The sequence below is a fragment of the Cricetulus griseus genome, chromosome 2 (genome assembly GCF_003668045.3).
Source record: "Cricetulus griseus strain 17A/GY chromosome 2, alternate assembly CriGri-PICRH-1.0, whole genome shotgun sequence".
NCBI classification, from domain to species: domain Eukaryota; kingdom Metazoa; phylum Chordata; class Mammalia; order Rodentia; family Cricetidae; genus Cricetulus; species Cricetulus griseus.
The window spans coordinates 20513464-20540210 of record NC_048595.1 but is presented as its reverse complement, the minus strand read 5'-3'; the positions used below and the strand labels follow the sequence as shown (position 1 = coordinate 20540210).

Genomic DNA, 26747 nt, shown 5'->3' with positions numbered 1-26747 from the left:
ATTCATCTCTCCATGAGGTGACACTGCCCAATTTTACCGGGAGAAAGCTGAACCCAGTAAGAGGGTAGGTTGGCGGTGCCTACAGTCATAACACCACCAATACTGTTAGGCTTGGCAGCACAGTCAGCATGAGCAGGAAACCAGGCAGCAGCCTAGAGCCAAGGCCATGCAAGCAGGTAGCATAAGGGCGGAATGCCACCTGCTGCATGGCACACACATGCTCAGTGCGGCAGATGTCCCCGCAGGCTGAATGGTCATAGCTGACTGAGTTATAGACATAATAACGTTGCAGCGTGTGCTGGTCACTGGCGATGCGGGTCAGTGCCTTGTGCATGGAGCTGGTGCCTGCATCCTGCACCTGGTAGGCCTCTGTCAGGCGGTACTCCAGCTCCCAGTGCGGGGTCCCTTGTGCATTTGCCTGACTCAGGTTCAAGAAGTAGGTCACCATGTCCTGGATTAGAGATATGGGGCATGCATGGAATCAATAGTTGTTTGGTCCTACCCACAACCCAGCCTGTCCCCAGGCTCTCCAGAGCAATCATGACAGCTGATTCATTGCTGAGGACCCAGGCAGGTATGCCTGGCAGACAGCCCGTGCTTGGTTCTGATGAGGTAGCTGCACCTATACCCCCATTCTCCCGATGAAGACACAGAGGCCTAAAGAGGTTATGACTTGAGTAGGAAGTGTACCCCACAGGTGCCTGTTTGTTTTGAATATTTGTTCCCCCGCTGGTAGCACTATTTTGAATGGCTATAGAGTTTTTAGGAAGTGGATTCTAGCTGACAGAAATAGGCCTTTGGAGCTGGCTCTGGACCCATCTCTGCTTCCTGCTCAATGGCAACGAGGAGTCCCTGATACTAGCAGCCATATGCCTTCACCACCAGGATGGAGTAAAACACTCTGAAACCATGATGCTGGTGTTGGGATCACAGTGTTAAAGTAGCTTGACCTTCTCAGCATAAGCAAGCATTCGGTGGAAGGGGTGGGATTAGAACCCAGACTGCTTACCTCACTACATCTGTTTCCTGTCCCACCAAACTGGCAGGCACAGGCTCCTCACAGAAGCGCTGATGCTCAGTAAATCTTTACAGAACAGAGGGGAGTAATCATGACAGCAGTGTGTGTGTGTGTGTGTGTGTGTGTGTGTGTGTGTGTGTGTGTGTAAGGGGTAGGGATGGAGGGGTGGGGGACTATGGCTGGCTGACAGAGGTTATAGCACTGCAACTGATAGGGGTTTCACAATCAAACAAGACTCTGTAGGACTTGGTGCCTTCAGAACCGGAACACACTGATTACCACAGACAAGTAAGAGGAGCTGCGGTGAGCGTGTGGCCTTATGGATTCCCTCTGTGCTGTGACTGCCACTGTACAGAGGGAGCGATGAAGTGGCCATGCAGACAACAGGACATGCTCTTAAAAGTCCTCAGGCCTAGGACCAGTAAAATGGATCCTCAGAATTCACATGGGGGAAAGCAAGAACCAACTTTGGCAGGTCTTACACACACACACACACACACACACACACACACACACACACACACACATATTTCTTTTTAATCTTCAGACCTGAGCAGGGGAGATGGTTTAGTGCTTTGTTTGTTTGTTTGTTTTTTAAGACAGGGTTTCTCTGTGGCTTTGGAGGATACCCTGGAACTAGTTCTTGTAGACCAGGCTTAGTGCTTAAGAGTACTTTTTTTTTTTAATTTTATCTTATTTTTAATTTTGTGAGGTAGAGTATATGCATATCCACAGGTATCCACGGAGGCCAGAGGAAGGTGTCAGAATCTCTGGAACTGGAGCTGAGGTAGTTGTGAGCTGGCTGATGTGGGTGCTGGGAACCAAACCTAAGTGTTCTACAAAAGCACTGAGCCATCCCTCCAATTCCCAAGGGCACTTTCTTCACAACTATGAGGAACTGAGTTTGTATCTTTGTGCTCACATGTACACACATACACACACACACACACACACACACACACACCTTCAGACCTAGCCTGCACCATGGCTCACAGCTGTAATCGAAGCACTCAGGAAGAGACTGAGGCAGAAATGTATCAGGGCTCAGCCATTAAGAGCACAGGCTGCTCTTCCAGAGGACAGGGGTTCAATTCCCAGTACCCACACAGCAGCTCACAACTGTCTGTAACTCCAGTTCTAGGTGATCTGACACCCTCATAGACACACATGCACACTTAAACACCAATGCACATAAATAAATAACCATTATAAAAAGAAGAAGAAAGATGCTTGCGTCAAGCATCTGTCAGCAAACCCTGGCTCCTCGGCCTCTGAAACGCCTGTAGGATCAGATACTTTCCAGCAGCCTGGGCTGGCCATCACCTTCTGGCAGCTGGTGTTTTTACTTCCTTACTGTGCCTGTGCTGCCTTGACCACAGCAGACACGGTGATTATGTGAAACTGTGAATCAGAACAGCTCACACTTCTGTCCCCAGCTCTCTGAGTCCAGAGTTCTCCCCATGACTTTGATCTGGCCGGTGCTTTCCACTTTCCCTTGTGCTCTCTGGGGTCACCTCTCTCCGTACTCTTTCCCTACACCACCAAACCCCTTCCCACCCCAGGACATTTGCCCGGCTGTTCCCTCTACCTTCTTTACAAACCTAGCTGGCTCACTCAGTTTACACAGAACTCAACTGCCTCCTTCTCTTGACACTTCCCTTGTCCCATCTATGTAACACAGCCCACACACTCAAAAATCCCTCCCAGCTCCCTCCCTCCCTCCCACCCACCCTTTCTTTCTTCAGTGTCGGAAATCAAACCCAGTGTCTCCTCCATGTTAAACAAGCACTTTGCCTCTGAGCTGTAGCCACGCTCCCACCCACCTTTTGAGACAGGGTGTTCTTGCTATGTTATTGTCTTGTCTTGAACTCACTATGTAGTATGGGCTGGCTTTAAATTTCAGGCCTGTGCCTCAGCCTCCCAAGTGCCTGGGATTACCGTGCTGTGCCAGCACGCCGAGCTACCACCCTCCCTTTTCTGCCTCCCATGTTTAATTGTATTTGTTTCTTTACTGTCGTCCTCCTGTAGGGATTTTGGCAAAGGAGAGCAGTTACTCTGTTGTTTGTGTCTGCATCTCCCGAGCTTTGAACAGGGCCTGGCACGTGGAGGTGCGTAGGACATTCTGATGAATGAATGAAGTAGCCTTTCTTTGTCATTTCAACAATACCAGTATATCTTAGGTGGTGAGGAAGTGTTCACGACGTTAGGGGCTGGGTCCTAGTTGGTATATGGGAAGGGGCAATGGGCTTGAGCTCAGCCTGTCGGGAGTCTTCCATACCAGCCTAAGGAGAGGCAATTTAATCTTAAGGTTTGTAAGCAGCAGACAGGCAGTGAGTATTTTAGGAAGATCAACCCCTCCTGGGTGTGGCAGCAGGTAAGGAGCAGTGACAGCAATCCAGAACAAAGAAAGACCTGGGAAAGAACTGACCTGACCAGGGGGTAGGTGGCTCTAAGATTCTAACCAATATTCCGTACCAAAGCTCAGTGCTGAGTGGCAAGTGGGTTAGCTGAGGGCTAGGGATAGATAGGGTCCCACCCCTGGCCCCAGCAGACCCACGCTCCTAACCTGCAGGTTCAGTGTGACTCGATCGTACTCGAAAACACGGATGCCTGGATTGTTGGCTCCATTGACCACTCCTGGTAATGTGGTCTTCCATGGGGTGACCCCCGGTACGAGGAACATGACGCTTATGGGGGCACCTTTAGGGGAAAAGACAACAGGCTGAAAGGGACTATGGGAAGAGGAAAGTTGCAGGCAGGCAGTTCCCTCAAGATGGAGTACCTGTATTGTCATAGAACATTCGGAAGCTGTCAGTATGGTGGTGCCCAAAGAACTGCCCAGCTATAACACGATGGTGCCTCTGGACCACCTTCAAGTACTCCTCGTTGAAGCTCTCTCGGAACCAGGCCTTGTCCTGTGTCTTCTCGAAGAACCCGGGGGGCACGTGGCCAATAATGTACACCTGCGAGAAAGGCACTGGGATTGGAGACGCTCTCTCCAGCCCCCTTTACCGCCTCCCAAAACCTGCCCATGTCCTCAAGGGCAGGTGGACCGGCTCAAGTGCATCTCCTCTCTCTGAACATAACTTCCACAAACCCTTCCTGATCCCTCAAAGGGTGCTCTTCTCTTCTCAGAGCTGGGACTGATCCTCCACGGCTGTGTGAGAACACTACATGGTCGTGTGCATCTGTGTTTTAAGTTCCCCTTGGCACCATTTCAAAAACGTAGAACGAAGGCAGAATTAAGAGCATGCGCTGGGCTGGAGAGAAGGCTCAGTGGTTAAGAGCACTGACTGTTCTTCCAGAGGACCTGAGTTCAATTCCCAGCAACCACATAGTGGCTCACAACCATCTGTAATGAGATCTGGTGCCAGCTGCCCTCTGCTGGCATGCAGGCAAAAGATTGCATGCATAATAAATAAAATCTTAAAAAAAAAAAAAGCATGTGCTTATCAAGGGTGGTGGTGCACACCTTTAGTCACGGTACTTGGAGGAAGAGACAGGTGGATCTCTGGGAGTTCAAGGCCAGCCTGGGCTACAGAGTGAGAAGTGTCTTAAAAGGATAAGGAATATGACTGCAGCTTGGCCACCAGCCAAATGTCGTCTCCCTGAGCTTCAAGTTTATCACTGGGAGAGTATTCACCTGGGGGAGTGTACTGGCTTGTTCTGTGTGTCATCTAGACACAGCTATAGAGCCATCAGAGAGGAAGGAGCCCCTGCCCTCAGCTGAGGAAATGTCACCACGAGATGCAGCTGTAAGGCATTTTCTCATTTAGTGATCAATGGGGAGAGCCCAGCCCACGGTGGGTGGTGTCATCCCTGGAGCTGGTGGTCCTGGGTTCTATAAGAAAGCAAGTTACGCCGGGCGTTGGTGGCACATGCCTTTAATCCCAGCACTTGGGAGGCAGAGGCAGGCGGGTCTCTGTGAGTTCAAGACCAGCCTGGTCTACAAGAGCTAGTTTCAGGACAACCTCCAAAGCCACAGAGAAACCCTGTCTCAAAAAACCAAAAAAAAAAAAAAAACAGAAAGCAGGTTAAGCAAGCCAGTAAGCAGCATCCTCCATGGCCTCTGCACCACCTCCTGCCTCCAGGATCCTGCCCTGCTTGAGCTCCTGTCCTGACTTCTTCAGTGATGTGGAAGTATAACAAAAACAAACCCTTTCCTCCCCACTTGCTTTTTTTTTTTTTTGGTCATGGTGTTCCGTAGCAGCAAAAGAAACCCTGGCCCCTGACTAAGACATAGAGTTGCTACAAAATTAAATAAGGGGTCCAGTCTAAAGCACAAAGCCATATGCTTGCTGTTGGCATGATAAGCTCTCATCAACAGCAGCCACGAAGTCCTCCAAGGATGTGACGGGCAATGTATCAACTCAGACTTGAGTCACTGTGCCTGTCTTGGAGTAGCTGCTGGCTCAGCAGACCAGATGGACACACCTAACACCCTTGGGTACACAGTGTGCACTACTGCTGTGGGTGTGGCAGCGATGGAAAGACTTCTGAAGCTGGAGCAAGGAGACTAGGGTTCTAGGCTTAGCTCCATCGCTTACTGTGTGATGAGACCATCAAAGCTCCTTGAGGCCTTAAGTGTCTTCACATGCAGTGGAATTCAGGTCCTCAACTCACAAGGCTGCTGTGACTGGAAGAAACCTCCTCTGGGCAAGGCTGATACAGAACCCTCTGGGTGAGCGTCCCCCGTGGGTGTGTAAGTCTATGCCTGGAGGAAAACTTATTTCAGGGAGTAACCCAGGGGCACAGGAAGAAGCAGGAGCGCTTACCATCTCTCCATCCCGGGATGCGTTGCTCAACACATCTTCCAGCCACTGGAATTGCTGGCCAGGGTCAGCCATGCCAGCTGTCTGCTCATTGCTGCTGTAGTACAGATTGGTGTTGAGGACCACAACTCGCCCTGTACTGCTGTTACCCGGCAACTTCTCAGAATAGAAGGCACCTAGAATGTCACAGCCAGGGATAGCCTGAGGTAGGCGCCTGCGCCACCCTGCATCTCACTTTCTGACTTCTTTCCCTTGCGCCCTTCCCTTCCCATAGGCGAGGCATCTAGGGGTAAGAGCAAAGGTTCTGGAGCTGAGTTCTAATCCTGGCTCTATCACTCATTAGCTACGACTTGGCAAAGTCACTCCATCCCTCTCTGCTCTCTCAGTAGTCCTCAACTGGATAATGGACTAACAATGATTCGGAGTCTCCATCCAGACACTCCGCTGCCCATCTTCCACTCCGCTGTCTATTTGACCAATGAGGAGTTCCAGCAAAAGAGAAGAAAGCAGGGTCAGAGAAATTTGGGCTGGCTGTGCATCAACACCAGACATTTGCAACTGAGAGATGTGGCCCCCAAGGAACATCTGTCAATGCTCAGAGACACATTTGGTGGTCACACTGGAGATGGCATCCCTACTATTGTGGGGACAGAACAGCCCGGCCAGAGAAGGAACCAGTCAGCCCACAGGCCTGTAGCTACCCAGGTTCAAGGCTTGAAAGTTCCCAGAGAGCTAGCTAGTAGTAGGAGTCCAGCAGGGTTGATAGCCCGCACTCTGCTTTATCTTTGCTGCCCTAAGTTAGGCTAGGCCTGAATCTGTCCCAGATCTCTCAATTCCCTTAGCAAAGTGTGACCTCTCTTTTTTTCCTCTGCTCAGGGCTGTGAAAAACACAAGAATCTGCTGCATACCATTGTGCCTGTGGTAACAAGCACCGACCCTTCTTTGAACACCCGTTGCAAGCCAGGGTCTCCAGTCCGCCACCTGATGAGATGCCTTGCTCTCTCTGGGAACTGGTTTTTAGGGTGAAAAAATGATTTAGAGCGGCATAGACTTTAGTATCTGAGAGCAAAAGCAGAAATTTAAAAACATTCAGAGCGGCCAGCCAGCCCTCAGCAGCCACTGGCCCTCAAGCCAAAAGGGAAGAGATACACAGAAAGGGGAAAAACAGATAGAGAAAACCGCGCGTAGAGCATTGTGCACCACAGCGGGTAACGAGGAGCGATTCCTTACGTCAGCCACTTTGTTCTGTCAATTTCATCATCTTGCTTCTGGAGGAGGTCTGGCTCACCTCTAACTCTTTTTTTTTTTTTTTTTTTTAGATTTTTTATTTATTTATTATGTAGACAACATTCTATTTCCACGTATATCTGCACACCAGAAGAGGGCACCAGATCTCATAACAGATGGTTGTGAGCCACCATGTGGTTGCTGGGAATTGAACTCAGGACCTCTGGAAGAACAGTCAGTGCTCTTAACCTCTGAGCCATCTCTCCAGCCCCACCTCAAGAACTCTTACACTTTTCCCTGATTCACATAAATCAACCAATACTCTACTGCACACCTGCCATACGCCAGCATGGAGCTGGGCACCAGGCTCTCAGGCCCAAAGTCTTGTGGTGCAGAAGATAGCAAATAATTAGGCATGTGAGGGCTGCCTGTTGTAGGAGGGGTAACAAAGGCTAGGAGTGGGGGTGGGGAAATCCCTCCTTCAGGTGGCCTGTGAATGAGATTAAGATGTTTAGGGGAGCCCAGAAGGCTGCCTCCTTATAGACAGCCTCATGCTCACTTTTTAAAATGTTAATTGTGGTAGGAATGGTGGGTTTTGTTTGTTTCGTTTTTTCCCAGACACAGTCTCACTGTGAAGCCCTGGCCAATCTTGAACCTTGGATCCGTTGCCTCCACTTGAGTGCTAGTACAGACCAGTTCCCCACCTCAAGCTCATTTCCGCTTTCATTTAGTCTCTATGTCTGGCATGCAGTAGGTGCTTAATAAATATTTAACAAGAATAACTGAAGGGCCCAGCCCCCTGCTTTGGCAGCCATGACAGGCTAACATGTGCTCGCCTGACCTTGCCCCTCCTGTCCTAGTCACTAGGAGGTCAGATACCCTCCTTGTGGCAGGGAACCAATCAGAAGTCAGCTGGCGGGGCTGTGCTTTCCGCTCTGGATGTGCTTCACAGTAGAGCCCTGAGAGGGCCCACAGATCAAAACAACCAGTTGACCAATCAACAAAGGACGGGCTGCCCAATCCCGGAAGAGCACCAGTCCTGGGACTGTTGCAGACCCCTAGATACTCTCCTTATGCCACCCAATATATTCCCTGCCTCGTGGCTTCTTGGGGGTCCTTCTCCAAGCATCCAATGCGATGAATGATGAAGGGCCTAAGCTAATGGGATTAGCTCATTAAACAATAATAAAAAGACTCTTTACTTTTGCATTGAAATGGGTCCATTGGTAATTTTGGGGTTTCAGAATTTGGGCACAACACAACAACAACAAATATTCTTGGAAAAAGCCAGGCATGGTGATGTACACGTTTAGTCCCAACACTAGGGAGGCAGAGGCAGGCGGATCTCTGTTGAGTTCAAGGTCAGCCTGTTCTAATGAGTTCCAGGACAACCAGAGTTATATGGTGAGGCCCTGTCTCAAAAAAGACCCCATTTAAGCTGAGCCTGGTGGCAGAAGCTTATAGTTCCAGCTACTCAGAAAGGTGAATGGAGACGACCACAAATTCAAGTCCTGTGGGGCTTCAGATGAGTTCAAGGCCAACCTGTTGAACTTAATGAGACCTGGTCTCAAAACGGGCTAGAGCACCTGCCTTGCCTAGAAAGCAAGAGGCCCTAGGTTCGGTCCCAGTACCTCAGAAGGAGAAGGTGGACCCATCTGAGAGAAAATATAAGTCCCTGGCAAGTGCTGATGAGAAAGGGAAGAATCATTTACACTGTTCACAGCTACGGTGGGCCAGGTCCACCTGAGCAAAGGCTGCCTAAAGGCAACCGATTGTTATAGTCGTCAGATGTTCCCACTTTCCTCAGTAAACACTCATTGATTGGCTATATGAATAACTAGACTTTTTTTTTTTTTTTTTTTTTTGGTTTTTTTTGAGACAGAGTTTCTCTGTGGCTTTGGAGCTGTCCTGGAACTAGCTCTTGTAGACCAGGCTGGTCTCGAACTCACAGAGATCCACCTGCCTCTGCCTCCCAAGTGCTGGGATTAAAGGCGTGCGCCACCAACGCCTGGCATAACTAGCCTATCTTATTTCATCCTCAAACAACCCCAGGGACAGGCATTGCAATTTCTACCTTTACACAGGAAGAAAACAGATGCTGGGTGACATCACCTAGCTTATGGGGAGTAAAATTTGAGGCCTGACTTGTTGCTGTTTTCCTTGTCTTGCCTTGTACACCTGTTCTCAGCCTCTCTTCCACACTAGAGAGTCAAGCCCACTGTGCAAAGGGAAGGTAGGAAACCCAAATGCAATCAGACAATAGAAGCAAACTCCCCAGGTCAGCCCTGCCTTCCCCAGCAGGCAGAGGATCCGACCCGAGGCCTATGCGCAGCAGGTAGGCACGCTACCACTGAGCCACACTGCTGGCCCCTTGCTCTTCTTGAGTGAATCCTTTGAACTCTATGTGATGCAGCTCACATCTCCAGAATGAGGCCTGTTCCTCTTGGCCCGTGTTTTAAGTCTCTCTCATATCTTCCAGTATGGTCTCATTTTAACATCTCTCAAAATGAGGTGTGTCTTCTACCATGGCTGTGAGAAAGCACCTTGTCATTCTTTATCAAGCAGCACTTTTTTAAAAATCATGGCCATATATAAAATGATTCACTTTACAGGCAGTGGCATTTATTAGCAGTTGTAATAAATGTGACACCGACTACAAAATCTATAATTTTTACACATGTTAAGTCATGGTCAATAAAGTGTTTTCTGGTTTTGTTTTGGTGTTGTGTATGTGCCGTTTGTATACACATACATGTGTGGGGGTGCACTCACCCATGTGGGTGTGATTGGAAGCCTGAGGTTGACAGTCTTCCCAGTCACTACCTTATTTTTGAATTTCCTCACTTGTCATCTTGGCTAGAATGGCTAGCCGGCAAGTCCCCAAGATCTGTCTGTCTCTGTCTCCCAAATGCTGGGTTTACAGATGTGTACTGTTGACCCCAGCTTTAATGTCTGTGTAGGGGATCTGAACAGATTCAGGTCTTCATGCCTGGAGACAAGTATTTTACCACCTCGCCATCCACCCAGCCCCAGTAAACTGCTTTCTTAGCCATTATTTATTTCACTTTTGCTATAGAAGTCCCTCATGGACCAGAGGAAAGAGGTTCAGGACTACGTATGAGTCTGAATCCCTCACTAGAAAGTGACATTAGGTATCAGTCCTTAACTGCATTGGGGGTAATAATACCTACAGCTAGGAGTGGGGCCAATAGACCATTTGGACCCTAAGTAGCAACCTCTGCCAAAAGACGTACAAGCCTATCTTTGTGGAACATGCAGGGTTGGGTTAGAGAAGCAGGACACAGCCAGGTGTCTCTGCAAACATTGGTTTATGTCAAGGGAGGAGACTATGGGAACAAGAGCAGTGCTCAGATGGGGGCCTAGAGCACCACACTTGCCACATGACCTTGACCAGTTGACTTGATGCCAAGACTCACATTCCTCATTAGCAAAACTAAGCTGGAAGCAGCTCCTATCTGTGGTTGTCATGACAATGAATATGCTAAAGCCTGCCAAATTCTTAGAGCAGTTCCTGGTACTCAGCGCTTGGTCTGTACAGCTGTTGTTCATTTATCATGATTCCATATGTGGACCCTGGAGGGCCATGAATATGACCTTTGGAAGGAGCAGGAGATGCAGTAGACACTGGTAGGCAGCTTTCTCAGGTTCCAGAAGGCAGCCTGGGGGCCTGATTCAGCCTCAGGGCCTGTTTTGCATGGTCCATTAAAAACCATCTTCCAGCATATATAAACACTGTGCTTCTTCATTTGGAATCTAGCATTTTCCTCAATGGTAGTGGCAGCGAATTTCCTGGATTCCTCCCACTCAAATATATCTCATCCATCAGTTTCAGTAAAGATCTTCTTTTTGACAGAGTAAATGTAAAACTCCCTAGTGGAGTGGATCAACGTACACCTCTGCTAGGATATTCTCTTAGGGGAGCAGAGTAGGAGAGAAATCTTTTCACTGGTGCTGTAGCCAGACTGTTACATTTCTGGATCAGTTTCCCCCATAGTTGAGTGAAGAAGAGAAGTGACAATTTGGGCTGGAGGTAAATAGAAATGGTTATCATTGCTTGGAAACTCCCTAGTGGAGAAGAGAAGAGAAGCAATGGACACTTCTGGTAGTAAAGTCTAGCTCAGTTGTAATGGTTCTCTCTGAGAAAGGAGCCGGAGTGCTACACCCTGCACAGAGAACACAACTTCATGTATAGCCTGACCTCCTGACAGTCAGAATACCTTTTTCCTCACATCTGTGTGACTCCAGGATACCTTCCCTTCATGGCAGCATGTGTAGCCTGACATTGGACACTCAGGGTAGATTTTTCTTCAGAGTCCTTGGTATCCAAAGATTCTGTAATAACATGACATCCCAAAAGTCATGATATGTTTCTCTTCAGAGCTGCAGGTATGGAGGCCATCTTCCCTTCACAGATGAAGGTACCGATTGACTTATGACAGTAGGGCTACCTTTCTCTCCATAGCTGTAATACTTGCGCTGTGATTTTAAATGATAGTATATCACTTTTAGATTTATCCTCTCTTCAAGTGCATTAATTAAGTGTGGTGGTTTGCTGTTCCTGGTTACATTTTCCATATTTTCACAAATACCATTCAGATTTTCATGTTTATTAAGCAGCCTGGCTCAGGTGTCAGTAATGATGAGGGATGCATTTGAATTCATGATCCTTATTTATCTGCTGCTTGGGTACAAGTGTAGATGATATACTCCCAATATGTGCAGTTTTCTCAACATAATTGAGGAATGTTAGTGTTAAACTGCTCAGTAGAAGATAATATAAGAAACATTAAATACCTCATGTGTGTATTCAAAAGTGTATTTTCTTATACCTGTTAGAGATGTTGGTTCTGGGAATAAAAATCTGTCCTTGTGCATGAAAAAAAACAAAAACAAAAACAAAAACCGCCTTCCAGGGCCAATAGGTGGAACACACAGACCCTCTTTTCCCTGCCATGTCCCTCCAGATTGCTCACTCACCCCCACTCCTTGACCACTCTGCCTGGCTTGAAAGGCTTAAGAAGCACTGAGCAAGAGCACTTTGGCTGGAAAGCCGCATCTCCCAGAGGCCGGACAGCCAGATGGTCTGCAGACAGCAGATGCCAATGCCAGCATCAGGGCAGGATACAAAGGCTATGTGTGAGCCTGAGTGAGCTTGCCCAGGGATGCCTGTATGTAACTGTAGACACTGGCAGGTGTGAGTCTGGCATTAGACACAGAAGTGTGTAAGATGGCCGAATGGCCAGCAATGATTTTGGTGGTCACCTGGATTCCCACAGCACAGTGAACTAAGGAGACTGTTCAAAAGGTGAGAAATGGTTGCTGTTCAGCACCTGAAGCCTGGAGAGCAGCCACCATTGTCAATGAAGGTCTACTCCAGCTCTCCTACTGCTGCTGTGGCCCATGCCAGACGAGATGGGGGGTCAGGGAACACTGACGATCAGACACTGAGTCCTACCTGGAAAGACCTCCCTGATGAGGTTGGTCAGGCGTTCCACAATGGCCAGCACAGCTGCCTCCCCTAGCTTCTCATTGGGGATGTGTGGTGTGTCATCTCTGTAAAACACCAGGTACAGTTGGGACAGGCATGAGAAGCTGAAGGGGACAGCAGGGAGAAGAATGCTGTAGCTATGCACCCCAACCCCCGCATGTCCACATGACCAAGGAAAGACAAGCTGGAATGCAATCAGACAGAATTACAAAAACAAACAAACAAACAAACAAACAACCCAGGCTCTGCCATTTAAAATGACTGCTGTGAAGCCCTGGGTTCTTTGTTAGTCTGCCTGAGCACCTATTAGCTCATATGTAGAAAAGATAATAATGGGTACCTAGTCATAGTCACACACACTCATAAAAACAAAAACATCTCATTTCCAAGAAACTGCAGCTTTCTCAGAGATTTGTTTTATAACTAAAGAGCTATAAAGAACCCTAGAAATCATCCCATCTGATGTCATTCAGCTCTGCAAGCCCCTGGAGGTTTCTAGAAAAATGCTGCACCATAGGAAGGGCTGTGGATTTCCCAGTGCCCCTCCTAGAGGGACTGTGTATTTCAGAGTATTACAGTTTTTAATAATTTATTAATTTATTTTAATCATATGCATTGGTATGAGGGTGTCAGATTCCGTGGGACTAAAGTTATACAGACAGTCGTGAGCTGCCATGTAGGTGCTGGGAATCAAACCTGGGACCTCTGGAAGGGCACCAGTGCTCTTAACCGCAAGCCATCTCTCCAGACCCGAGTGTTACAGTTTTTAAGGGCCACTCCTCAGAGGTATCAGAGCCCTTTACTCCTGGTAGGAATCTATTGATTTCTGGGCCCCAGAAACAGAGGATTGTCTAGACCCTCCTGGGATACTGCCATATTCCTTAAGGGCATAGCCTTTCCCTCTCCCCCTGCACAGGGTCTCTGGGTGGTCACCTCACATCACGGGGGTGAGGTCAGTCGAGAACATTATGGATTTCATCCCACTTGCTGTAAGTGGCCACTGAGACTGGCAGAGGGAGCCCCTGCAGCCATCCTCACTGGTTTCCTGGGTCACCACTTCCTGTAGGAAGTCCTTTTCCATTCTGCCCTGTGGGGTCAGCTACCCTGTGTAGGTGGCCCTCTCTCCTGGCAGTATCCTCTACTAGGCCGAAAGCCCTTTGAAGGCCAACCCCTGCTCTGCCATCTCAGTTCCCAGTGTCTGCCCCAGGACTGAACATGTGACAGGCTGATTTATTAAGTTCTCTAAATCCTGGATGTTCTGCTGAGATGAGGATTAAAAGGGACAGAGGAGGTAACTGACCCGGCTCACATGTGACGTATGACTGCTCTTACCCTGTCCAAAAAATGAAGTCTGGCTTCGGCTCAATCTCCTTCATGGCATAGATGGAAGAGTTGACCAGGGCCCAAGGAGAGTCACAGAGGTAGTCACCCCAGGGGCCAGCATTTGGCACAGGCTGGGAGCCAGCTGATGGGCACACCTGGAGGGGGTCTTTGGATACGGTGTAGTTGGGATCCAGGTGCAAGTCAGATATGTGCCAGAACCTTCCTGTGGAAAAAGAGAACCTCCCTCAATGCTGCTGTCTTCCCCCAGGCTGGATGAGGAAGACGCCCTGAGGTAAAAAGCATGCTCCTCTGGACACCAGGTTTCAAGAAAGAGTTCCAGAGCCCCACTTGGCCCAGAGCAGAGAACAGGCTCACTCTGTACCCAGCCTATGACCTTTTGGTGAGGTTCTTATCTTTGCCTATCCCTGTACCCACAGCAGCTGCATGAGGGATGGGGCCATGTGACCCTCAAGGCGCTGAGCCGGTGGCGGTGAAGGTGAGGAGAGTGCACAGGTTAAACAAGCAGGCTCTGGATCCACCTCAGAGCTGTGTGGCCTTGGGCAAGCCTAGTCACTCAGCGAGTCTATCACTAGATCCAGACCCTGGTGTACCCTGAGACATGAGCAGAAAATCTGGCCCGGGGGAGAGCTTGCAAACCCTGGGAGTAATGTGGAAATGAGAGAGGATCAGAGCGGAGGAGGAAAGGGCCAGCCGGGCTGGATCTCCTCGAATGGGTGTGAACACCGTGATGTGGATTTGGGGCATCGGCACACTTTGTGAGGCAGTGTGTTTGTTGAAGTGGTTGCCTGGATGTTGCCCCAAACCATGGGAAACAGGTGTAATACAGAGAAAGGAAATACAAGAAGCAGGTGAGGTGGAGCATGGAGCTGCCATGACCAGTCTCTGTCTCTGTCTCCGTCTCCATCTCTCTTTCGAGACGGGTTTCTCTGTAGCTTTGGAGCTTGTCACTATAGAGCCTTTCGCTCTGTAGACCAGGCTGGCCTCAAACTCACAGAGATCTGCCTGTCACTGCCTCCCCAGTGCTGGGATTAAAGGCGTGCGCCACTACCACCTGGCCCAGTTTCTCTTTTTGGAAGACAGGACTGGCTTTGAACCCAAGCTCATCCTGTGTCAGCCTCCCAAGCGCTGGACTGCAGGTGCACACTGCCACGCCCAGCTCTCAAAGACAGCATACTGAAAGCAGGTCCAGCCTCTGCCCTCAACCCTGTGTTTCGGGCTGAGAGGAAAGAGAAGCCACGGGATTACCTCACCTTCCATCAAGCTGTCACGTCCGCCTCCACTTCCTCAAACTCAGAATCAACAGTTAACATCCTTCCCCACAGGATGCTCGGCCTGGGGTGGGACCAGGACATGAATGTGACAGCAAAACAGGCCCCAACTCTCATTTCCTCCCAGGGGCTCTTGAGAGCTTGCCTACCTCTCTTGACCTGTAGCTGATTTGGAGAAGGACCTGAAACTTGCTTACATTAAGGTGTAAATGACTGATTAAGAAAATCCTTCCTCCTCCCACGGACTTTACTGTCGCCCTGCCTACAGTCCTGGAAAGTTTGGATTACTCTCCATTTTTCTGGTAAGGAACCAAAGGTTCAGAGGCCAACAGGCTGGAGACTCTGTGGCCAATGGCAGGGGTCTGATGGCTCAGACTCTAAGGAGATGTGATTGCTGTCTGGAGAAACCCGGTACCTATTTTAAATGGGTGTCTTGACTGACAGTATGTGTGTCTGCATTTTGATTGGCTTACCCAAATGGAGTCTTCGTTTATACTGGAAGAAGAGATTTAACCTTTCCACACAGATTTCAACCCCTAATAAACTTGAAATTATTCCTGCAGAAACAAAACCCTAAGCCAGAGTTAAGGAATTAAGCACCCCATTCTAACCAACAGGTGGACAAGCTAGTGGGCTTTCCAAGCACCTAAGCATCTGCTAGCTCATGCATGTGGCCATGTTTTAGGCAAAGCTCCCCAGCCTAATGCAGCAAGCTGAACTTCTGTCTGGTATCCTTGGAAGACCCAGGCAGAAGCTATTATTGCCCTGGCTCAAGGAGGAGCTTTCTCAATTAACCACAAATACCAGCTACTTGGTTTCTCTGATGCTGGCCACAGTGAGAATTTCTTCACTCCAGAAAGCACTGGCTGGGGCAAGGGTAGGCCAGTTGTCAGTTTCTAGTAAAAATGAAACTGCACTCAGCCTCCCTGGCATTTCTGAGTAGGGTGTGGTGTGTGTGTTTTGGTTGCTGTGAATCAAATTCAGGGCCTGGTGCAAACTAGGCAAGTGCTCTATTACTAAGCCACACCCTAGCCCTGCTGCCTTGTTTTGAGAAAGCTCCGTTATGCATCTCAGAATGACCTCAAACTCTTTTGAGTTCAGGTGTCCCTCCTATTCAGCCTTCCAAGTAGCCAATACAGCAGGTGTGTGTCACACACAGTGGCTGAAGTAAGGATTCTTTGGGGGGGGGGGTGCATGGCTGAGTATCGAGACAGGGTTTCTCTGTGTAGCCCTGGCTGTTCTGGAACTCACTCTGTAGGCCAGGCTGGCCTCAAACTCATGGAGATCTACCTTCCTCTGCCTCCTGAGTGCTAGGATTAAAGGTGTGCACCACCACCGCCCAGCGTTAATTATTATGAATATGAGAAAACATGGTGTCAAGTTTAGTGAGTAGTTGAGGGCAGAAACCTCGGTAGGAATTCTAGCTTTACTGTTCACTTGCTGCATAGACAAGGGCATCTTTACTCTGGCCTGTCTCTGTTCAGCAACTCCTAGGTATGTGAAGACGGCGTGTGGTGAGATGGGCTAACATAGCATCAGTATGCAGCAGTGGGAAGCGTCAGTTACTCCATATTTGGTCCTTGAGGGCGTCTCAAGTCTTCCTCTCACTGCAGAAAGGAGATGGAAAGAAGGTAGGAATGGCCACATCTTGTCCTGACCCCCCCCCCACCTTGTCTCCTGAGGACTGTCCTCAGCATGTAACAATGCAGGGCTAGGTGGGATATTTGAAGGACAAAGTCAAGACTAACCTTGTCTTACCGTGGTTGGGCCTATGGACCCAACAGGCCATCCAGTATTCTCTTTGAAAGTTTAGAACCACTGGGTAGTGGTGGTGCATGCTTTTAATCCCAGCATTCAGAAGGCAGAGGCAGGTGGATCTCTGTGAGTTTGACGCCAGTCTGGTCTACAAAGAAAGTTCCAGGACAGCCAAGGCTACACTGGGAAACCCTGTCTTGGGAGGGGGGTTAAAAAGAAAGTTTGTCGGGGGCTGGAGAGATGGCTCAGAGGTTAAGAGCCCTGACTGTTCTTCCAGAGGACCTGGATTCAATTCCTAGCACCCCCATGGCAGCTCACAACAGTCTGTAATTTCAAGATCTGACATTTACGCAGACATGCAGTCAAGACACCAATGCACATAAAATAAAAATAAATAAATTATAAAAAGAAGCTATTCTATCAAAATTAAAATTTCATTTCAAAGACAATATTGGGGGGTGGTTCGAGACAGGGTTTGGTGTTCCAGACCAATGTCTTCAGGACTGTGGACGGAGCCAGCCGTACAGTCCCGGGTCCCTTTCTGAGTGGAGGTGTGTGGCCTAGAGACGCTAGTGATGAGACAGGAAACACCATATCATCTCAGGAGGGCTCCCAGCTGACTCCGAGCGGCCCCAGTTTAAGGAGAGGTCCATTTAAATAGTCCTCTAAGGGCAGGGGTAACATCAGGAAGCATCTTTCACAATGTATATCGCTAACATCAAATGATTCTGTTGTCTAAATAGTTCTTGGTCAAGCAGGCAGAGTCTTGAGCCCAAGTATGGGCCTACTCAAGGCTTAAGCTACAGAGATGCAAATTAGGAGGCATATCACCTTTTGGCCACTGTAAACAGTTACAGCCTGATGTTAACTAACAATACAATGGTGACTCGGAGTTCTCTGGCGCCAATGCTGTTTATGTCAGCCAGGGCCTGGGTCCCAGAATATTCCATAACAGGGATATTCGATCCCCCACAGTTTGGAACTAGCTCTTGTAGACTAGGCTGGTCTCGAACTCACAGAGATCTACTTGCCTCTGCCTCCCTAGTACTGGGATTAAACGTGTGCCCCACCACCCACCCAACTCAAAGACAATATTTTAAAATTCATCAAAGCCATAAATTGAGATATGTTTGTTTATTTGTAGACAGGATCTCATTATGTAGCCCTAGCTGTTCTGCAACTCACTCTGTAGACCAAGCTGGCCTCAAATTCACAGAAATCTGCCTGCCTCTGCCTCCTCAGGGCTGGGAATAAGTCGTATGCCCCCACACCTGGCTATCATCACCATCTTGATCCCCTTGCCTGAGCACGAAAGTGTTGGGATTACATAAGGTGCACTAACAAGCCCAGTTTAATGGCTTAATTCTTTTATAAAATTACTTTAATTATATTATTTATTTTGTACATGATTGTGTGTTATATGTGTGCCATTGCCACAGTGCATGGGTGGAGGTCAAAGGTCAGCTTTCAATTGTCTCCTTCCACCATGTAGATCCCAGGAATTAAACTCTGGTCCTCAGGCTCTGAGGCAAGTGCCTTTTAACCCAGAGTCATCTCATCCGCCCCTTATTTAGGGGTGTGTGTGTGTGTGTGTGTGTGTGTGTGTGTGTGTGTGTGTACAGGTGCACACACGTACATGACAGGGTATGGCGAGGCCACAGGACAACTTGCAGAAATCAGATCTCTCCTAATCAGCATGTGAGGCCCAGACTCAACCTTAGGTCGTCAGGCTTGGGAGCAAGTGCCTTTACCCTCTGAGCCATCTTCATGATTCCCTTAAGCTTTTCTAGCACTTTGCCATGCACAAGCATGGCCTCCCTTAACTATCACATTTAAAATTTTTTAGTTTACACTTTATTCTTTTATTCCTGTGTGTTTGTGTGATTTTATTTATACTACATGCATGCAGGAACCCACTGAGACCAGAAGAGGGAGTGGAATCCCCTGGAACTGCAGTTAGTGGTTGTGAGGTGCCATATGGCTGCTAAGCCCAGGTCTTCTGCAAGAGCAGCAAGTGCTCTTAACACAGAGCCACCTCTCAGCCCCTTAACTGCATTTAACCTCCCCTCTGCTATCACCCCACTTTAAGGTCATGAAAGAGGCTCGTGGCCACATAGGTTTCTCAAAGGCAGGATCATAGGGACTCAGGACTCTGGTTTTCCAGCTTGAAGCAGGGTTTTTTTTTTTTTTTTTTTTCAAAGGGGATTAATGACATCTGGAATGGGGCTGGGAACCTTGTTTATAAAGCCAGTCTCATCCACACAGACGCTGGTGACTTGGACCAGGAACGACCCTTGCTGAGCCTCGGTTTCCTCCCTGGTAAAGCAAGACTGAGAATGCCCAGAGAGAAGGGAGGGGTGCAGGTGAAAGTTCTCTCCTGAGAAGTTCAGCCAGGAGTAGAGGTGGGAGTGGGGGTTAAGAGACCAGTCTCAGGACCCATTCCCTGAGCCACACCGCCTCTGGAGCTGGGCCTTCCCCGCCCCTCCCCTCTCTCCCGTTTCCTCTTTGAGAAGAGGACCAGTTTCCTGTAATGTAAGATGACAGCTTTGACTAAGTTCTCTGAGATCCCATTTCAATCCTAGCTCTTCTCTGATTCCAGGATCTGTCTGTCATGTTTAACCCAAACCACAAAGTGCCCTTGGCCCAACTTCAGTCCTTTGGCATTGACACTCAGCAATAATCTAGAGTGCTTCATGTCCCAGCAGGTAGACGCTTGCTGCCAACCCTGGACACCTGAGTTCAGTCCTAGGGATGCACATGGTAGAAGGAGAGAATTGACTTTGCAGGTTGTCCTCCGACCTTCACACGTGCACGCTGACACAAGTTTGACTGTGCACACTCACACACATCCAAAATAAATAAATACATGTATCCCCCACACACACCAGATGGGTTCTTACTATGTAGCTCTTGCTGTCCTGGAACTCTGTAGACAAAGACTGGCCTTGAACTCACAGAGATCACAGGACAGGCTCCAAAGCTATACAGAGAAACTCTGTCTCAAAAAACAAAAAAACAAAAAGAGTCAATGCACATTTTAGGAAAAGTGAGGAAGGGCAGGCATCTTACAGCGACTTCTGTCCTGATTGTGGGATCAGACAGGCGCTGCCCGATGCCCGAGTTCCCCCCCCCCGTTCCCCTCCCCCAGCCTCTTGTTAAATGAATGTGGTAGTAACAGCACCTACACTATTTGGGACTACCCAAATGCAGTGAGGCCAGATGTGGTGGTGTGTGCCAGTGGCTCCAACTACTCAGGAGATGGTCAGAAAGATCAGTTGAGGTCAGGAGTTCAAGGCAAGCCTGGGCAACACAGTGAGGCAGCTTCCTGAGGTTGCATACTCTTTACAGCAAGATGGCAGGAAAGTCACTGCCACCAAGCCTGACAACCTGAGTTTGGTCCCTGGGACCCACATGGTGGAAGGAGAGAACTGATTCCTCCAGGTTGTCGTATGACCTGCTTGTGTGTGTGTGTGTGTGTGTGTGTGTGTGTGTGTAGGAATATATATCATATTTTTTTTTTAAATCAAGACTTTTATTTTATTCAAATAAATCTTAAAGAGTTTTCCAAGTCTAGGCCACTGAAATGCTCAGCAGCTGTTACGTCTACCTACCTGCTCTTTTCATTAGTGGACTATTTCTGCAGATCTGCCCATTGTAAACAGAACATAGCTGGACAGCCTGGGTTCATGTCTGGACTCACTAGCTATGTAACCTTGTTTTTCTGTGTAAAATGGGGAGGAAAACATTTCACAAGCTAGTTGTTGTGAAAGTATTATGCCCCCCCCCCAAAAAAAAAAAACAGGCACCCACCTACACCCACACCCACACACAAAACATGCATGCAGAGGCTAGAGAGATGGCTCAGTGGTTAAGAGCACTGGCTGCTCTCAGAGAGGACCCTGGTTCAATTCCCAGCATCAATAAGGTAGCTCACAACTGTCTTTAATTCTAGTATCAGGTTATCCAATGCCCTCTTCTAGCCTCCACTAGGGTACCTGGCACACACAAGTCTTCCCTGTTAAGCCTGCGCCTTCTCTGAGTTGTAACTCAAGATGTGGAACTTTTAGCTGGTGTGGTGGTGCACGCCTTTAATCCCGGCACTCGGGAGACAGAGGCAGGTGGATCTCTGTGAGTTCAAAGCCAGCCTGGTCTACAGAGAGAGTTCCAGGACAGCTAGAGCTGTTACACAGAGAAATCCTGTCTAGAAAAACAAACAAATAAATGAGACAGAGGCAGGGGTGGACTGCCTTGAGTACAAAGCCAGGCTGATCTACATAACAAGTTCCAGGCCAGCCAGGAATGCACAGTGAGACCATGTCTCAAAAACAAAACAACAAAACAAAAAACCAAAAAAAACAAAAAGAAAAAGCCTTCAAAGTCACTCTGGTATACTAGGTGTAAGCATTTTTCTTGCTCATGCTGGACTTTTCTCCCTGGCTGCTGTTTCTTCCCAGCGGAGGGGATGTTTATTCCTCGAAGACCTGAATTTCCTTTTCTGCCACCTTCCTGGTTGCTACATTCACCCAGGGTTCAAAGATCAGCTTTCCACTAATGTTTTTGTTCTTATATTGTATTTTTATTTACGTTTATCTATTGGGCAGGCACACACCACTACACTTGTGTGGAGGTCATTAGACAACTTTTGGGAATAGGTTCTCTCCTCCCACCATGTGTGTTTGTCAGGCTTGGTGGCAAACACCTTTGCCGTCTGAGCCATCTCCCCAGCCCTTGGCCAATGGTTTCGTTTGTTTGTTCGAGTCCCAGGGATGGAACACACTGCCTTGTGCATTCAGACAATCACTGTACCACAAAGCTCCACCTGAGCCTTCGACCAGACGTGTTCTGATTGAGTTCACAAATCTTTCCAGCCACCTGCTTCCTCTCAGTGGCTGGCTCCCTGTGCCAAGTCCCTGTGCCAAGTCAGCACTCCCACTGGCAAAGTCAGCGACCTGCCCCTGCTTCTATTTAAAGTCCTCAGGCTCGAAGAGCCTATTTTTCTTTTCTTTCCTTTTCTTCTCTCTCTCTCTCTTTTTTTTCCTTTTCTTTTCTTTTTGAAACAGTGTTTTATGGAACCCTGGCTGCCCTTGAACTCTATCTTCCAACTGAGCTACACCACACAATAAATGGCCTTGATGACTGTCTAAACTCTCCACTTTAATCGCTAAGCCGCTTTACCATTTTCGGCCTTGTTCTATGAGCCATTCCCAGCAGCCCAGACCCCACCCCAATTCTTGGTACGAAACAAAGACGGTGCAGGTTTTCCCCGCAGCCCTACCTAGTTCAGCCCCTGCCACTCCCCAGGGGGCCAGTAGTATCAGCCACCGGAGCATCGTCATCTTCAGGGTCATTCGCCTGCTGCCGCAGCCCCTCCAGGTGTGTCTGCGCGGCAGGCTCCCACCAACTTGTGGCCAGCCACGAGTCTGAGCAGAACTTCCCGTCAGGAAGTTACCTGTGTTCCAAGTTATCCCTGGCGGCTGGCTGCTCTTGCTTTTCCTAGTTTGCCCAGCAGGGCGTGAACTTGATTGGAGGAGAGATGTTCCAGTCAGCACTGGAGGGAGGGCTTGTAAGTTTCTGTGGAAACCACATCTATGTTGCAAGATGCTATTAGAGTCCCCAACTTTTAGAGAGAAATACAGAAGTACTGGGAGCAAAATAATACGCATTTGCAATTTGCTTTAAAAATTGTCTAGTAGGATTGAAGGTGTTTCAGTTCAGCCAGTCTCCTCTATCTTCAGAAAACACCTGGCAAGCACCATCCTCTCTGACTCATTGTCTTCTCCTTGCAGAACAAAAGCATGAATGAATTCATTGGCTGGCTTTGACCACCAAAGGACCTTAAATGCTAGCTGGAGATACGTGAATACAAGAACCTAAACTTAAACCAAAATTGGTAGTGCTCACCTATAACCTCCTAATTCTTGGTGTGGAGGTAGGAGGATTAGCAGATCAAGGTCATCCTGGGCTACTTGATGGCTTGGAAGCAAGTCTGACTTTATTACAAACAACATTTAGAGTTCTTTATTGATCATACCAGGAGCTAGGAACTACCAGAAACTGGGCAGCAGGGAGATGGTGTTGTCTCCTGAACCTGAAACAGGGAGATAGATGATGAGTGAGTGAGGTAACCTGAGGAGAACCCTGAGGAAGGAGTGACTCAGTCTGGAGAAGATGATGAGAGGCTTCTGGGAGGAGGAAACACAGGCTTAACCCTCTTTGGGTTTTTTGTTTTGATTTTTTTTTTCTTGTTATTATCGATGGTTTGGGTTTTGCCTTTTTGGTGGTTTATTTATTATTCTTTTGGGTTTTTTTATTATTTTTTATTCTTCTTTTTGTTTTGTTGTTTCTGTTGTGGTTTGTACTGGGATGAAACCTAGATCCTTACTCCAGCAAGACAAACTTTGTGGCCTCACAGCCTATAGCCAGAGCTCCACACCCCATCGGCTTGAGCTTAATGAACAAAGGAGAAAACGGTGTGTGTGTGTGTGTGTGTGTGTGTGTGTGTGTGCTGTGGAGGGGGTGGTACTGAGGCAGGAGGAGCAACATGTGGAGAGGGGACAGTGTTGCAAGGAGCCAAGATGACTGGAGATCTAACTGACTTGGGGCCTGAGGCTGAGAAAGCAGAAAGGGCCAGGCTGTGTTCAGATGTTTGAGCTGAGAGTTTTGGGGAGCCAGGAAGAGAATCAGAGGCAAAACTGGAGCTGCAGTTAAGAGCACTTGCTGGTTTTGCAGAACACTCAGGTTTGGTTCCCATCAACCACATGAGGCTCATGCCTGGTGAAAGGTTCAGGCATTATGCTGGCCTGCCCCTGTTACCTGGTGGAATCCACTTAGGCAATACCCTGGTCAGCCCAAGGTTCCATGGGAAAGAAGTCTGCACGCAGGTGCAGAGGACCCCTTTAAAAGATAGGCTCCTGCTCATTTACGCTCTCTCCCTCTGTTCCTGTCCCGCTCTCTGTGCATTCTGTTCCCCTCTCTCTGTTCCCCGCTCTGTCTCTCTATGGCGACGGGCCATGGCGGTCAGCCATTTACCCTGTTCCTCTTCTTAGTCTCCCCATTCTGCCGGGCCTTATAATAAACTTATAGTCAATATGTCTGTCTCAGCAATTTCTCTTTAACAAAACAATAACACCTGGTAACTCCAGCTCCAGGGGACTTAGTCCCCTCTTCTGGCCTCTGAGGGTACCACACACATACACACACAGTGCACATACATACAAGAAGGAAAAACACTCGTGAACATACAATAGATAAAAATAAAAAGACACCAGGCGGTGGTGGCAAACTCTCCAACTGTAACCTCTTGAACATTTACCTGGGTTCAAAAAATATTGGATGATGAGCCAGGCATGGTAGCACACTGAAAGGATAAAAACTTGGAGAGGGTACCTTCAGCACTCAGGAGGCTGAGGCACTTGCATCACTGCGTTCCAGGCCAGCCTGCCTAATCTACAGAGTGAATTCCAGGACAGCCAGGGCTACACAGAGAAGCCTTGTCTCAAAAAACCAATATATAGCCATGCAGTGGTGGTGCATACCTCTTTAATCCCAGCACTGAGGAGGCAGAAACAGGTGGATGGATCTCTGTGAGTTAGAGGCCAGCCTGGTCTACAGAGCAAATTCCAGGACAGACAGGGCTGTGAAGAGAAACCCTGTCTCGAAACCACACACACACACACACACACACACACACACACACACACACACACACATATATATATATATATATATATATATATATCCAACAACCCCCTGGGGAGTTCAAGGCTAATCTAATTTCATCAACATAGAGAGTTTGAAGCCAGCCTGGGCTACAGGAGAGATCCTGTCAAAACAAAATAAGGTAGATAACAAGAAACAGAGCTCAGATTGCTTGCCTAGTTTGCATAAGGCACTGGGTACCATCCTTAGCTCTGCACATCCAAGAAAGGACAGGAGGGAGGGGGGGAAGGGAGGAAAACAACCTTTGTCCCTTGGAATGGTACAAACTTGTCCTGTGAGCAGAGTACCAGAAGATTAAGTTCTGTCCCTGTTCAGAACCCTGAGTCACCCAGAGGAAGCTGGTATCAAAATAACTACCAAGCCTGAATTTTCTGCCAGGGGAAGAAAGAAAGAATGGAACTCAGAGACTGAGCACTGTTGACTTGACCACAGTAAAGCAGTGTGACTGTCCTTTGAATCAGAAGTGATAGAAAGTGTCTAAGGCATGTGAGGTCATCTTGGAAGGTGACCCAGGGGACCAAGGGACCCTACCTCCTCCAGGGATGAACAGGGAGTCAGCAACCACTAACTTGAAACTGGAATGAGTATTAGGGGTAGGGAGGCCCCTTCCAAACTGGGGGGATAGAGGCCCCCATCTTCTGGTCAGGTGCAAGGCCTTCTCTTAAAATATTTCGGGCTTTTTATTAGTGTCCCCACAGGGCCCTATTACTGTCACCACTACTAACCCATAAGACGTTTTATGAACGTAGAATAGGCCTTTTTTGTTTTTTTAAAGTGCTTTTTTTTTTTTTTTTTTTTTTTCAAGACAGGGTTTCTCTGTGGCTTTGGAGGATGTCCTGGAGCTAGCTCTTGTAGACCAGGCTGGTCTCAAACTCACAGAGATCCACCTGCCTCTGCCTCCCAAGTGCTGGGATTAAAGGCGTGTGCCACCAATGTCCAGCTAGAGTGCTCTTAAGCTGGGCCATGTGGTTTGAGGTCAGTCTGGTCTACACAGTGAGTTCCAGAACAGCCAGGACTGTTACACAGAGAAACTCTGTCTTGAGAAACAGAGTGCTCTGAGAGGTTAGAGATGCGAGACAGACAGAGCTGGATTTCCAAGGGGTTGTGAGCTACCCAGAGTGGGTTCAGGTAACCATCCTCATGTCCTACACAAAAGCAGTAAACTCTCCTAACCAGTGAGCCATCACCCCAGCCCACCTCCCCGAGTTTTTATGTGAATAAATAAAGGATGTCCCCATCCCAAACAGACACAGGTGGGGTTCAGAGTGTATCTAGGGGAGTAGGGTTTCTGTCCCAACTCATTCCTTTGGCAGAGCCATTGCCTCAGCGGTAATGGTTTCTCCTGGGCTGGCACAAGCCAGCTATGTCTGTGATGGGTTGACTGGAAAGGTAAGTGGATAAAACATCCAAGTGGTTTGGACTTTGCTTTCTTAAGTACAATACAGCCTTCCGTTAGAACACTGGCCTGTACCTTTAGGCCTGGTCCATAGCCTGAGTCAGGCCACACCTCCAAGCAGCTCTCTGTGGGACAGTTAAGAAGCAGGCTATGCTGGGACTTCCCAGCTCCCTCTATGCTCCCTGTTACGTGAGCTATTCTGAACTAAATGGTGTGATATGAAGGTTTTTCAAAATCAGACCTTTCTTTTGTTCTGGGGATCAACCTAAGACCTTTCAGGGGATTGGTCTGAAGATAAGTATTCACTGTAAAGGGTCTCCTCTGCCCCCCCCCATATCTCTCATGGTGCCTCTCTTTCATTCTCACCTCCCCTTTTGTCCCCCAAGACAGGATTTCTCTGTGGAGCTCTGCTGTCTTGGGACTCAACTCTGGAGACCAGGCTGGCCTCGAACTCACAGAGATCCGCCTGCCTCAGTCTCCCGAATGCTGGGATTAAAGTCATGCGCCACCACCGCCCAGTGTGTTCTCACTCTTCATAATGCACCTCTCCAGGCGTTAGAGGGCAGCCTGTGCTTCCTCATGGTCACACGGGCTTAGATCTCCACGTACTGTGTTGTTTCTGTCTAGTGCCATCCATTTCACCTCACAGCACCATGACCTCGAGGCCCTTTCATAAACAAAGTTCATTCCAAAGGGAGCTATGTGTCCGCTTTCCTTGAGGCCCAAGCCCTTGCTGCTA

General features: G+C 48.4%; 1 protein-coding gene across 1 annotated transcript; it reads right to left on the bottom strand.

Annotated features, from left to right (window-relative positions):
• Nucleotides 1-68: 68 nt before the first annotated feature.
• Smpdl3b (sphingomyelin phosphodiesterase acid like 3B) lies at nt 69-22345 on the bottom strand. The gene is given in 10 exon segments (XM_027399529.2): nt 69-451; nt 3585-3718; nt 3801-3981; nt 5794-5991; nt 6739-6776; nt 6779-6820; nt 6823-6849; nt 12494-12591; nt 13859-14072; nt 22169-22345. Coding segments are annotated over 10 exon segments (1371 nt in total). The 5' UTR covers nt 22242-22345; the 3' UTR covers nt 69-85.
• Nucleotides 22346-26747: the final 4402 nt, after the last annotated feature.